Source organism: Aotus nancymaae, unplaced genomic scaffold, assembly GCF_030222135.1.
Source record: "Aotus nancymaae isolate 86718 unplaced genomic scaffold, 86718_ANA_hifiasm-v0.15.2.pri h1tg000006l, whole genome shotgun sequence".
Taxonomy (NCBI): Eukaryota; Metazoa; Chordata; class Mammalia; order Primates; family Aotidae; genus Aotus; species Aotus nancymaae.
In genome coordinates this window covers 71,905,830-71,920,595 of record NW_026988417.1, presented here as the reverse complement: position 1 = coordinate 71,920,595, position 14,766 = coordinate 71,905,830, and the positions used below count along the sequence as shown (strand labels likewise).

Below are 14,766 nucleotides of genomic sequence, written 5' to 3'. Positions count from 1 at the left end.
CCTCTGCATTCTGATGTTAGGGTCCGAATCTCATAGAGTGGAAAATGAAGTATAAAGCATTAGATCTTGAGCTGTTGAATCAAAGATTTTAGTATCCAAATCTGCCACTTAACAGCTCTGGGACCTGGACCAAAATGTAACCTCGCTGAGCCTCATTATACCCACATGTAAAAATGAAGGTAGTCACAGTATCTGCTTCCAGAGGTAAAAAGGATTCAATGAGATTCTGTATGTAAAATGCTATACATGGCCTGGAACCTAATAAGCCCTCAATAAATGGTGATTGTTGTCATCACCAATGATTTTGAAGCTGAACAGATGATGATAATGAAGATGATTATTGATTTTAAAACTGAACAGAATACGAAGATGTGGTGCTGTTAATTCCTGTTAACTTCAGTAGGGATAGCACCAGGTTTGAAAAACGGAAGAAGAGACCCAAAGCCAGTAAACAAGACATAGGGTTTTACTAGGGTGATTTGCAGACAGGTCCAGTAGCAGTAGGCTGGACAGGAGAACCTCTGCCACCTGAAGAAAGCATGCAATTTATATGGCATTTTTACTTAGCACCTTTCCCCCAACAACCTACACCTGGTACTCTTCACTTACAAAACAAAAGGCCTCCATCCCATGTACAGTCAGCATTCGGGATGGGACAGGGGCTCAGATGTCCTTCATATTTAAGGAATGGATCTAAGGGTTGGCCATGGTTGGAACTGTAAACACACATTCAAGTGTGTTTTCCATATAAGGTCGTTCTCAGGGTATGCTTAAGCTACATCTGTTAGGTGAGGCACCTAACTTTTCTTCCAGTAAGAGTAGATTCTTCATTGGAGTTGTTCTTGCCTTCTCACCAGCTTTATCTTTTCCTGTTCAGCCTTTGCCCTCCTCTCTCCTTTTGGCTTTCAGGAGTGACCAGGACAGATTTTGGATGTAATCTGAGGAGGTTTTGTATGTCCTAGCAGTTTTGCCAATCCTCTTAGCTGCAAGGAACATAGTAAGGTTGTGCCTCTCAGTTCAGTTAGGTTATACTGGATGTCAGAAAATGAAAAGTACTGAGGTAATAGGCAGAGCATAGTATTGATTGTCTAAACAGTCCTGTAGTTAGATGTTTCAAGCACATTCATGTATCCCTTCTCCCACTTATAAGTTGTCTTTACACTTGATGCTTGTACATGATGAAGCCTGAAATTCATGTTTCAAGATTCACTTTATTCTTGATGATGATTTGATAGTTTTGACACCTTCCTATGTACATCATGTATTTGGCCTTCACTGATTCATAAATCCTTACTAGTAAGTGTTGACACACAACTAAATTTGTAGCAGACACTATGGTTCTCACTTTCATTTTTACAAGAACTGAACTTAAGCAAAATAAGTCGGAAATTCCATTTTTTGTACAAATGAGAAAGTGAGAACCATAGTGACTGCTACAAATTTAGAGTTATATGTCAGTGCTTACTAATAAGGATTTCTGAATCAGAAAAGGCCAAAATCCTAAATTTAGGCAAAAATACTATATTTTACAGACAAATGCAAGAGTATTTTAATTTTAGTCATGATGTCACCTTTCAGTAAATAATCAGATGAGTCCTATCCACATCTGGAGAACCATTTCACAAAAGTAAGAAAGGAGCTACAAGAAACTTGCAGCAGCATCTAATGTAGCTCCATTACTTTATAGATGAAGGAACTGAAGCCCCGAGAGGTTAAGTGACTTGTGTGTGGTAGAGACAGTGAGCCTCTTGACTGGGATTGGTCCACTCTCCAACAACCTGTGCTGCCAAGACAAGTTAGCCAGGGCATTTTGAAAGAGGGCACATAGTACCCATATTAAAAGTAAAGTTCTGTTGTTTCTAAAAAGGAGAAACTTATGCCACCTAGAAACTAGATTGGTTTTAAAACATCCACACAGCAAAGTCGTTCCACCATGCTTATCTTAAAGAACCTTTCCAATGGATCAATATATATTTATTTTGCTTCTCTTAAGTCTGTTTACTTTTACATTTGTATTTAATGAATTCTAAGAAAGTATTTCAGGTTCATGCCTAACCTTGCACTGACCAGGTTTTCAGATACGTATTATTGATAGAATATGCTAGCTAACATCCAGATTTCCTCTACACATTCATTTCTGGAGACTTTTAGTCTATAGACTAAGCTGAGTAAGGCATTGTGAACAGTGGTGTCATAAAGATGAATGGTACTGACCATTAGGGGGAGTTGATAGGCTGGAAGATGAGATGGAATTTGTATGTGAAGCTGTTAATACAGAGAAGGAAATGGTAAGTATGATAATAGAAGTGAGCACCAAAAAAACTGTGGTCCCGGGATTGGTAGAGATGTGGAAAAACTTAGAATAATTTAATTAGATAATATATCAAACTTAGAAAGGTACAGGTGGGGTAAGAGCTTAAAGGAGCAAGTATTAGGTAACTCCTCAAAATTGTCCCTAACCTTTGAATGTGACAGTAAGTTGGCCAATGTAAATCTCAGTTCCATGTTTGTTTATTTTCCAGTTTGTTTATTTTATCTAATGAGACAGTAAACATCTGGAGTCATTTGCTGGGTTTCTTTCTCTTCTTCACCCTGGGAATATATGACATGACATCTGTGTTACCTTCAGCAAGTGCGTCTAGAGAAGATTTTGTAATTTGTTCTATTTGTCTGTTCTGCTTCCAGGTAAGTCATTTCACAAATACTGCTATTGGTAAACAGAACTTTCGTCAGGCAGGCTTGGTCAGGTGACCTTACCTCAAACCTACCGCTTGCTTTAAGAGCCCCAGAATGGCATGTAGGTCAGTGTATTCATTTTCATAACCTAAACACCAAAATGGTCTGTTCGTATTAGAGTATGTTTGAAATCCATTAAATTACAAAGATTGAGAAAAACTTGTTTCTTTCCTCTTTTTGGGCACCTCTTCTTTGAGATTAATAAAGAAAATTGGAATCTTTGATTGCATTCTATTATCTGGCTTAAGTACAACACTAGTGTCTACTTAAATCTTGTTTGGGAAGATTTTTCATCTCTTTCCTGTTTCCGTCTGTTATTTTTGTATTTGTTACTTCCATACTGTATTTTACTGTCCTGTTTGGCTGGTATTGATTTTTTGTTCTGTTGTTTTAATGTTAATTTCCTTTGAACCCATTTGCCTGGCTTCAAATACTTTCCTTTTCTTTTACTCTCTACCTCTTGTATTTGTTAGTTCCATAGCACTGGCATTTTTTAAGAATCTGTAAAAATGTCTTTAAAAGTTACATTTAGTAGATTTCAAACAGATAATTTTCAAGAAGAAAACAAATGTCGGCCATAATCCTACTGACATTTAGAACAACTTTTTTTTTAATGCAGAGAATATAGAGAAACATAAAAATGAAAAGAAAAACAAACTTATTATCCCCCTTTCTCATGACAGACACAGACTAGCATTCCCTGCAGTTAGTCTGTTGCTGCTGAGTTTCAGAGGAGAACCTTATAACTCAGCTGCACAGATGTTGCTTTCATTGTATATCATTTTATTTCAGAGTGTCATCATTTTACTCAAGTTTAAACTTTGGACCTAAATGACCAAGAAACACAGCAAAAAAAAAAAAAAAAAAAAAAAAAAAAACTCTCTTCCCCTTTTCTAATTTCAGTTTTCAGAATAATATTTTAATTTTCTTTGAGGGAAAGCATAATCTATTTTTGTTATTACAAAATTATTTTTTCTTCAAATTTTTTTTTAAATACACTTTCTGAGGTCTAATTTTTGTCCTGATTATAGCTAAAATATCCCTTACAATCCATAACAAATTTTATAATGGAAATGAAGCAATTTCTTTTTAGTTAAATTTTTAGGTGTATCTCAGTATAGATTAACATGCTTTTAATAATCATTAAGTTAAAAACTAGCTTATATTCTTGTTAGTTGTATGCATAGTATCTACTTTGAGAATCCCTGCTCTTTTCTGCTATCCCTAGGCCTAATCTTTATGCCTTCACCACCTGCCACAGCTGATGTTAGTTCAGAGAATATATTAATTTCAATATTGACCTAACAAAACAATACATTGCAAAACTAAAAGGATTAAATAATGACAGCAATTGCCAATAAAGAAACAGAGCCAAAGTATTACAGTGACTTGCCCAGGATTATTCAGCAGGGTAGTAAGATCCTGTTCTCCTAATTGCTAGTGTAATGATCATTGTTATCATACATGCTCTACAACTTACTAAAGACAAATGAGCACATCTTCCCTACTTGAAAAAGACCACTTCTTTTTATCAAATTATAACTTGTTCACATGAGTTTTCCAGATTCTTAGGGTCAGTGGACAGTATAGTAAAACATAAATACATTTATTAATATTGATTTACATTTAATATTAAAAGATATAACATTTTTGTAACTCCTATGCTTCTATGTGCTTTAGTGCTTTCCTCTCAACCAGATTAACAGAGTACATTCTGAACAAGAGAATGTAATTCAGGGGCTTTGAACCTTCCTGGGGCATTTGTATTTTGGAGAAGAACGTTAGAATACAATAGTGCCTTTCACTAGATTTAATACATTTACATTCAGTGAACAAATATTTGTTGAATGTGTCCTGTATACATCCAGACATTATGCTAGGCATCAGTAAAACAGTGCTAAACAGAACTAACTTGGTATTAAGGTCAAGCCACTCTTAGGAGAGCAAAAGAGACAGTGAGGCAGGGCATTTAAGCAGAAAAAAGAAGCAAGACTCACTTTCTTAGCACTTTTTGGACTTGCACGTGATGGTTTTTGTGGTTGAAACCTAGGAGAATGAGAAAGATAAGGCTGGAGTGATTGGCAGGAATCAAACCATGAGGTGTTTTGTTAGTATGCCAAGGAGCTTAGATATGGGATGTAACACTGTGATTATCTGTCTGCTTTGTCTCCATAGAAGGGAACTTTCCATTATAACTGAAACATACCCAATTTTTCAGATTGTCTTTCAGTCCATTTTTAAAGGAACTCTAAAAATAACACATTCCTTCTTAAACAGGGCATACTAGGTATGGGTTAAGTTTTCAAAACCTGGGGTTTTCTGTTAACACTGTTTATTTTATTTTTACTTAAACAGGGCATACTAGGTATGGGTTAACTTTTTAAAGCCTGGAGTTTTCTGTTAACACTATTTATTTTTTATTTTACTTAGATACCATAGTTTTTCTTCTTTTTCTTTTTCACAATGAAATTAGCTTTATTTTTGTTTCTAATTACTACTACAAGACATAATCATGTAGAAATTTAAGCAAACAAATTTATGGAAGAAAAAGTCACTTGAAATTCCACTTTTCAGAGAGGTATTCACATTGGACATTTGCATTAAACAATGAGTTTAACCCAAATGTGTATGTTTGTGTAAGCATAGCTATCTTGCACCTGCCTACCTGCCCACTCACTTACCTGTCTACCTACTTCCAAGCTACAGTCATCCCTGCTTGCTATTTTGTGACCTTCTCTTGTGTCATTCAACATTGTGGTAATGGGATCTTTTCCCCATCAATGAGAATATATACTTTCATGTTCTCCTGATTTATGGTGCTTATTATCAAGGATAATCTGAGAAAACAAATAACCAAGCTTCTTAGAGTTACGTTTAACTAACTTAGAGTTAGTTATTGATTGGTTGCTTAGTAACCAAAAAGCTGTAGACTATTAAGGATTTTAGACAATTGATGATGCAATGAAGTTGTGACAAAGTACATTATTATTGAATATTGATAATTGAGTGTATAGTAACTAGATTTGTTTAATGACCAGAATATAAAATATTAATAGCTATTTGACCATTTTACTGCCTTAGCAATTGTTTACAAAATGTTTATCAATTGTACCTACTTCATATTGTTTATTTGTCCCATTGTCTCCACCACCACTGTCATTGTCTCAGTATGTGCTCTCCAAGGCTATTCCTGTAACCTCCTGTTTCAGCCCTTCTAGTCCACACCTCTGTAAGATGGCACTTAAAATCTTCAGGAGTATCATATCTTACCCATAATGTTGAAGTTAAAACCCATTAATGTATAGGACATGTCATAATCAAAGAATATGATGCTTTTCCTTAATCCCACCCCCCCCACCATAAACGTGCACACCTTTTTTTTATGTCCTTGGTGAATGCCAGCTCAACTTTTAAAATCCAGCTCAGTGAACAGCCCTTCTCTGATACTCCTTTCTTTCTACCAGCCTCACCTTCCAAATGCACATGTACGCCCACAGAGTCAATATTCTCCCTCCTTTTCCAATTATGCTCTGAAGTACAGTAGGACTTCTTACTGTACTGTTTGTTCAGTGATTCTGTATCCCGTCCAATGTTTGACACACAGCAGATACTTGATGGCCCATAAATGTTTGAATTGAAAGCCTAGCCTCTTAACTACTTCCCTGAACATCATGCGTAAGTTGCTTTAGTTTCTTTAGTCACTTTGTTTTTTTTAATTTTCCACAGGTCTGTATGCTTTGCTCTGTGGGCTATCATCTTTTTTCCTGCCACCGGTCAGAAAAAACATGTCGAAGATGGATGGCATTAGATTATGCAGGAATTTCTATTGGCATACTGGGCTGCTATGTCTCAGGAGTATTTTATGCATTTTATTGTAATAACGTAAGTAGATTAAGACATTTTACATTCTACCTTTCATATAGGTCTTGGGTTTTCTTGCCTTGGTTCTTTTGAATTTCTGAATAAGTACATAATTACCTTATAGAATAAATAGAAGAGTCTTGTATAAGCATAAACTTATTTTGCAAAATGGCCCTGTCATTTCTAACATCTATTTATCAGTTCCATATTTATTTTACTAATTTTCTATTGGAAAATATATATACAGTTATTTTCTGAAATGTACTGTAGACATTAAATTATTAATGTTTTCACTAAATCTGAATGGCTGTGTGGTTCCTCAGATATGCACATTATATATCTTTTATTTGTGTGTTTATAGAATTGAAGTTAAAAATAACACTTGTTAAAATTATGAAGTTGGTTACTGCTTTCCATTCCTTTTTCCTCCTCTCAGTGAAAAAGAATAAATGAAAGTATATCTGAATTTATTAGCCCATATTCTTCTGTAAAAAAATGTTTTCCTGTCCTTAGTCTTACATTTAGGAGTAGGCCTGTAAGACAGACCAGATAGGGGTGAATGTCTTTAACAAATGCGAGGTGTGTCTTTTCTGAGTTCTGGATCAACTCTGCTTTCTGTCCATAAGTTGATAGAAAAGTCAGTTTTTGCCTGTTGCAAAGCAGCATTTGCAACACTGTAATCAGATAATACAGCACCTGACCTAAAAATATTGGCCAACCAAACCTTATTAGAACCCCTAACTCATCACCTCATGTTCCAGCCAAGAAGACAAATTGAAAGTTCCCGTGGGCTCAGTACATCTCAAGTTCTCCCTTTCAGAAAGTCCCCTTTGACCCTACTTTGTTTTCCTCCTGTTTTTCTACCATACCTTTGTTTTTTCTTTTGCCCTTTTAGTTATCTCCCTTTCAGAACCAAGACTGAGCTTCTCCCTCAGGAGCAATATACCTGCTACTTATTTCTAGTCCTAGTCACAAAGAATAGAACCTGTCCTTCCCAAGGCCTGCCATGTAGTAGGTGTTGTAAGACAGGGGTCACCAACCCCCAGAACCTGTCTGTGGCCTGTTAGGAACCAGGCCACACAGCAGGAGGTGAGCAGGCAAGCAAGGGAAGTTTCCTCTTTACAGGGAAGCTTACCTTTACAAGGAAAGTTTAGTATTTACAGTCACTCCCCATCACTCAAATTACCACCTGAGCTCCAGCTCCTATCAGATCAGTGGCATTAGATTCTCATAGGAGCGCGAACCCTATTGTGAACTGCACATGCAAAGGATTTAGGTTGTGCATTCCTTATGAGAATCTAATACTTGATGATCTGTCACTGTCTCCCATCACCCCCAGATGAGGACTGTCTAGTTGCAGGAAAACAAGCCCAGGGCTCCCACTGATTCTACATTATGGTAAGTTGTATAATTATTATTGTTATTACAATGTAATAATAATAGAAATAAAGTACACAATAAATGTAATGTACTTAAATTATCCCAAAACCATCCCTGCCTGCCCCACCCCTGCATCACAGCACAAGTCATGGAAAAATTGTCTACCACAAAACCAGTCCCTGGAGCCAGAAAGGTTGGGGACCACTGCTCTAAGGCACAGTCCCCAGCCTTCATTTATTGGGAAGATTGGCCACAGTGTGGGATTCCTCAGATTGGTTGGGATTTTTCAGTAGACCTTTGTCTCTACACAATAGCAGAGAAAACTGTCAACATTTCTGGTATGAAAATTAGCGAAGAGAAAAATCACAAATTTGATTTGAATATGTAAGAGCATTATTAATTGTAGCTGCTTAAATGTGAACTATTTGCTTTTTAGGCCTAATCACTTTGTAACATAAGCACATAATTAAATATATATGCAGGCAACCTTGTTGTAAATTGACTTGATTTTAGTAGTATACTATTTATTTCTGCTCAGCTTTCATAACTTACTCATTTCGCATGAAACTGTTTACATCTTTTAAAAAAATTAGAACATACTGATAACCAGGTGCTTGTATTTTTTAATTGTTTTGCTTATCTTATTCTGTATTTGTCTGAAACTATTTTTCATTTATCTCTTGCTAAACATCAAAGTGAGATACTTTTTGTAAATCTCTTACGAGAAAAACTAAAAGTCCAAGATAGATTAGAAAGATAAAGGAACTACTGTAGTTGATACAGTCATTCCATAATTGTTTAAAGGAAAAATTGCTTTCTTCCTTCTGGTTTCTAATCATTTTCAAATATTCAGTTGCTGTAGACCTATAAAAGGCTCATTTTAACTTTTAAGGAACACAGCTGCTTTCAGAATACAATTGAAAACTATGGACCCTAGATCCAGTAGAATGTACTTTTAGGCACACACCTAAACAAACAATCTGACATTTGATTTCAGGAAGTTAATATCCCCAAAGAAGTCCTTGGAGCCCAGATTAAGAACTCTTGTCTTATGTGACTTTTGACTTTAAGACCAGCTAACTGCTTATTTAAATACCTACATATCCCATAAGCCCTTCAAACCTAAGCTAAGTGTGTGTTCTTTCATGCTCCTGTTCTCTTCCCCCATCACACACACACCAAACCTGGACCAAACAAACAAAGATGTTTGTTCATTTGCTTCATTAATAGAAGCCATTTATGTGGCCTTTCAGGCTAGAAACAGTCAAGCTTTCCTCTACTGCCCTCTCACACATCCAGTCAGCCATTATGACTTGAGCTTATTTCAAAAATGCCTCCTAAATCTAGTGCTCACATCAAGTTTATTCAGCAGGAGTCCATGCCCCCATTCTCTCTTTGAATAAACTAGTATCTTTCTAGCTGGTTTCCTGTCACCTCTTTTCTACACTAATGTCAGAGTTGTCTTTCTAATAAGTCAGTTTGAAAAACAGCTGTGTCATACTATTCTTAAAGAATTCTGCTATTCCTCCAGTGCCAATGTGGTAAAGTTCAAAACATTTAGCCTAACAGTATGCCTTTTCAGCCTTTCTTCTCAAAACTTCCTGCTGCATTTGCTGTTCTCTTTCCTAAGAGCTCTGTCTTCCCACAAAGTCTTAGATGTCTTCTCCTCTATGAAGCATTTCTTAGCTACCAAGTGAAGTGAACTGTTCTCTCTTCTATGGTTCTACAATGTTGTGTTCCTAACGCAGTTACAATATCTACCATAAGATTATAATCATTTGTTTACATGTCTGCCCCTTCCATAGTCTGTGAGCTCACCGCTGGGAGAGTCCATGTCATAGTCATCTTGCTTTTATAGGACTTGAACTGTGCCTGGCACATAATAGGTAATCAGAAAATGATTTTGTATGGATAAACATGATCTTTTACCAGCTCACTTTGGAACTTGATTTGTCTTCCTGAGAAACCTAAATGTTGTATGGAACATATTTTTTAAGGAAGGGGGATAATCCTGTTTTGAAATGCAAATACCAAGTAAATAGAGTTTGGAATTTGTAATGTAAAAGGCAAGATTACATTTTCACTTCCCTTAATGTTAATAACGTAATTAAAATCTGATTTTCTTTCATTTTAGTACTGGCGTCAGGTGTACTTGATCACAGTGCTTGCTATGATCCTGGCAGTGTTCTTTGCGCAGATTCATCCCAATTACCTCACACAGCAATGGCAAAGGCTCCGTTCTATCATCTTTTGTTCTGTTTCGGGATATGGAGTGATTCCCACTCTTCATTGGGTTTGGCTTAATGGAGGAATCGGTGCTCCTATTGTACAGGTAGGTTGAGTGTAGTTGATATTTTTCTCTCTTTTTTTTTTTTGTCTTTCAATTTTATTCCTTTTGGGTAAAGTAGTATAATCAGGCCAAGTGGGTGGATGTTGTCATTTGAGAACATATTTGTAATTGCATATTGATGCCATATTTTCACAGCCATGTAAATAAGCATACCTTGCAGAAGTCGAGGTAAAATCTAAATAATGTTTTTCTCTGAGTTGCCTTTCTGTAAAATAATGCATTCTTATTCTCTGTTACCCTTAATATATAAATACCCAAGTCCTTATTTGTGGAGGAAGACTCTAAAGTTTCTAGCTTTGTCTGCTGAATCAGTGATAATGGCAATGATAATGCAAGTGTAGAAATAGGAGCAAGTGATCTTTTAAAGGGGTGAAGGGAGGTTGGGAAGGATTTTTTTGTTGGACCTGATGAGTTTAGAGTACTCGTTCAATGTAAAGGTAGAGATAGGATCTGGGATTTCAGCCAGAGTTTGAGACTGGAAATAAAGATTTAGAAATCATCATTGTCTTAGTAGCTGGAGCCAGGGAAGCATATTCAATCCAGCAAGGAAAATATGTTGAGAAATAAAAGAAGAGCTATTTATTAGAATCATGCATTATGGGGGAACAGTTGATGTGCATTAGGAAGAGCCTCAGTGAGAACTCAGGATCCTTGAGATAAGGATTAGAAATAAGACTTACATTCTTAGAGATTGTTATAAAAATGCTCTAAGTATACACTAGAGAGTAAACTTGAGAATTTTTAATACAAGTAAATAAGCCAAGAAATCTGACAGAAATCACATATACTTGTTGCAATGGGACCTTTGTCTAGAATGTGTAACTTTAAAGGTGGGTTTTATTCGAAAGAATCAGATTTTACTAGAAGAAGAGGGACCATTAGTGGGCTTACATTTATTTGTAGGAAATTGGCAACAGTACAGTGGGAAGTTCTGTGACAGAGTGAATTGAGCGATAGGAACTGGCCACTTGTCCAATTTGAGGACAAGGGTGACGATTTCTTCATAAATTAGGAAATTGGGAGAAAGGTGAGACAGTAGTGATGAGGGATATCAGTAATCCTCCTATCTGTGGAAACATCTTTCTGACAATTTTGATTCCCCGATAATAAACAAATGGAATGGGGAACTGCCACTCTAGATAAATTCCAACTGGAATAATTAGTTGTTGACATAGAAGTGACCAAAATTTTTGGATGTGATAAACACATTTCTTTTGAGCTTATAATGACAAAAATAATAAGACCCACTAAGTGAATTTTAGAGAAATTAAGAAAAAAATGGGAATTTTTTTTGTATTCACAAATCTTAAAATGGAAATAATAGTTTTCAAAGATGGAACAGATCATTCCAGTGAGGAAGCAAAGGGAAACTTACAGAGAAATTCTGTAAGCTCTAATTTTAAAAAGATGGAAAGACAGGCACTTTAACCAAAGATTAAAAGGTCTGGAAGGGTTAAACTTGGGAGGCAGGATCAATTTGTGTTCTAGAATGTTTGAGAAATCTGAGATTGATTAATTTGAAAAATATAGGAGTTAGGGAGGGCTATGATGATTCTCATATTTGAAGAGGAAGGAGAAACTTGTTTTTATTTTTTTATTTCTTTGAAACAGTCTCTCTCTGTATCTCTTTCTCTCTCTCTCTTGTCCTCAAAGTCCTCAGCTTAAGCAGTCCTCCCACCTCAGCCTCCCAAGTAGTTAGGACTATAGGCGTGCACCACCATGCCCGGCTAGTATAAAAAAAAAAATTGTAGAGATTGGAGTCTTACTATGTTGCTCAGGCTAGTGTTGAACTCCTGTCCTCAAATGATGCTTCTGCCAAAGCCTCCCAAGGTGGTAAGATTACAGGCATGAGCCATGCACCCAGCCTGTCCTTATTTCTTAAATGAGTTCTTAGTAAATTAGGTTTATAACCAGTATTAGGAACAATATGTATAAGGATAGCTTGCTAGATTTCCTCAGGGCCAGGAAAGCCTTTTCAGTACGGTGTCAGTAGTGAGACAAAGTGCTTCATATAGTAGTGTTCAAGAGGACCATTTATCTGGGATATTGGAACAGATTTCTGTCTTGGGCAGACTCCTTAGGTCTTTTCCAGCCATAAGTTCCTGGTCTTCAGTGTCTTTGCTTATTTGCCTGTCAACTCCATTCCCAAATGCATTCCACCTATATACCTACATTGTGGATGGAGTTGGGTGCCCTTAGGAAGTTCAGCATATTAAAGCTCTAGCCCCTTTAGAAGTCTGACCGTTAGGGCATTCTCTTTACTCCATTCTCGCAGATTGCTTCCAGCATATAAGAATAAGGTTTCTATTACTGGAGACAGTCTGCAAAACAATTTAAGATTTAACAATCTTAAATTCCACTATTAGATTCATAATAAATTTGTAATTCAGTAACAGTAGGAAGATCTGTGAAAAAACATGTTTTGCTTTTCAGGACTTTGCACCCCGTGTAATTGTGATGTATATGATTGCTCTTCTTGCTTTTCTATTCTACATTTCTAAAGTCCCAGAGCGGTACTTTCCAGGTAGGTGTCTCTTTTATAGCAGTTTTGTATTGTTATTCTAAATATATATGCCCAAGTTATATGCATCAGATCATCAAAACTTAGTTTCATTTTTTAATATTGATTATGGAAATGGGTCCTCTCTTCTCAAGCGTTACCTAAAACTTTCAAAGGGCTTTCACAACTTTTCGTCTTTCATCCTGACCATGTAAATTGAGTCCAGTAGGTGGAGTTGTCACTGTTTTACGGTTATGAACTAGTGACAAAGCTGACATTAGACTTTGAGTCTTCTGATTCCCAACCACTATTTTTTTTAAAAAGTGGAACACTATTAACTACGATTTACTTCTTTATATGCCAACTGGTTCTTTATAAGTAATTTATATATGCAGAGATATATAAAGCAAGAAATAAGAAAAGCAAAGGACAGTAAAAAAAAAAATAGTGAAATCAAGTGTGAAAAGATCACTTCACAATATGTACATCAAAGGGGTCTATAAAATAGATAAAAGTGGCAAACCTGGCTTTAGGCTTCCTGGCACACAGCACTAGGAAGAAAATAGTGAAAGTTAAGAGTCTTTATGTTTCCAAGATATACACGAGCCAATAGACTTTTTTTGTTCTTCAGTCCAAAGAAAATATTTTCTGATGGAAAATAACTAAGAGGACACTGGATGGAGTGAACAACATTCTCCAAAACCCATATTTGTTTGTTTTAGAACTTTAGCTCTGGAGTCAGACTGCTTGCGTTCAAGTCCCATTACGTGAGCTAAGTAAGTTACTTAAGCACTCTTAACTCCAGTTTCCTACCTAAAACATGGAAATACTTTTTTTCCTAGGGTTATAGTAAGGATTAGATGAGAAAATGCATATAACACAGTTAAGTGAGGATTAGATGACAAACTGCAGGGACTGAATAAATGATAGCAATTATTCCTATGTTCCCCAGCCCTGGTCTTATAAGTGAAATATGTGGCTTAGTAAGGGACAGAGTGATGCAAATCTAGGTAAGCTTTGGCATGGGTCAAAAGTAACATTTAGAGTCATAAACTGATTTTTTCAGTTTGGAGAGCTAGAAGTCGGGGAGCAGTTTAAATCTAAACTGCAAATTTATCCCCTCTTCTTTCTGGGCTAAGAATCACTTCCACAGTGAATCAGAGAAGGGATTGTACCACTCATCACGTGTGCTGGGGAGGAAGAAAGGGTGAGAAACCCTGGCCTAGGTGCATCCCACAGATCCTCAGGCATTCCTCTGTGTACTTGGTTTTCCACCATTGAGCTTTAAATAAGAATGGAAAGGGAAAACCTGAGTTGTAAACATGAGGATTTGTGAACAGATCTAGGACATGCTGATTTGAAGACCAACCATCTTCCAGGTAGGGCCAGAATTTCCCTTAGAAAACAATGCTGGTAAAATATATTTTTGTATCACTTTATTAATAATTCTTTTTAAAATTCTGTTTTTTCTTTATAATAGACAAATAGAACACTAAACCATGAAAATTCTCTATGTGATAATGACCATAGTGGTTTTAGGCCTTAAAATATACAGATCAGGAGTCACCAATTGTTTAATATAGGACATCTCTAAAAAATCAAATTTTTTGTAACTTAACCTTCCCTGAGACACAGTTGACATAAAATGTGCCCCATGTAGCAGAACATCCTGAGTTCAGGTACATGAGAGCAGTGGAGATAAGGAAACTAAAAAAATTAAAAGTCTTTACAGTGAAAAGTGATAGTCTTAAATGTTTATATATAAATACCTTAGAAACTATCTCTGGCAAGTCCTCAGGTATGACTTCGCTACTGGGAAATAAAATAAATTTTAACCTAAAAGCTTTCACTCACCTCAGGTCGAATGTTTACAAATGTATACACAATACAATTGCATTTGATTGGTCCCAGGATCCCTAAGGTGTCCATGTTTAGAATT

The 14,766-nt window shown here is 36.2% G+C and overlaps 1 protein-coding gene across 4 annotated transcripts in view; it reads left to right on the top strand.

Annotated features, from left to right (window-relative positions):
- PAQR3 (progestin and adipoQ receptor family member 3) overlaps positions 1 to 14,766 on the top strand; it is a 31,989-nt gene that overhangs the window by 1,609 nt on the left and 15,614 nt on the right. For 3 of the 4 annotated variants that reach the window (XM_012446964.3, XM_012446963.3, XM_012446961.3), the window contains exons 2-5: positions 2,523 to 2,685; positions 6,463 to 6,618; positions 10,112 to 10,309; positions 12,761 to 12,851. In XM_012446964.3, the coding sequence (XP_012302387.1) occupies positions 2,523 to 2,685; positions 6,463 to 6,618; positions 10,112 to 10,309; positions 12,761 to 12,851 (608 nt within the window). Of the gene's footprint in view, positions 1 to 2,522; positions 2,686 to 6,462; positions 6,619 to 10,111; positions 10,310 to 12,760; positions 12,852 to 13,458; positions 13,563 to 14,766 lie in introns of those variants that run through there. The other variant, XM_021669638.2, reaches the window with a different exon arrangement.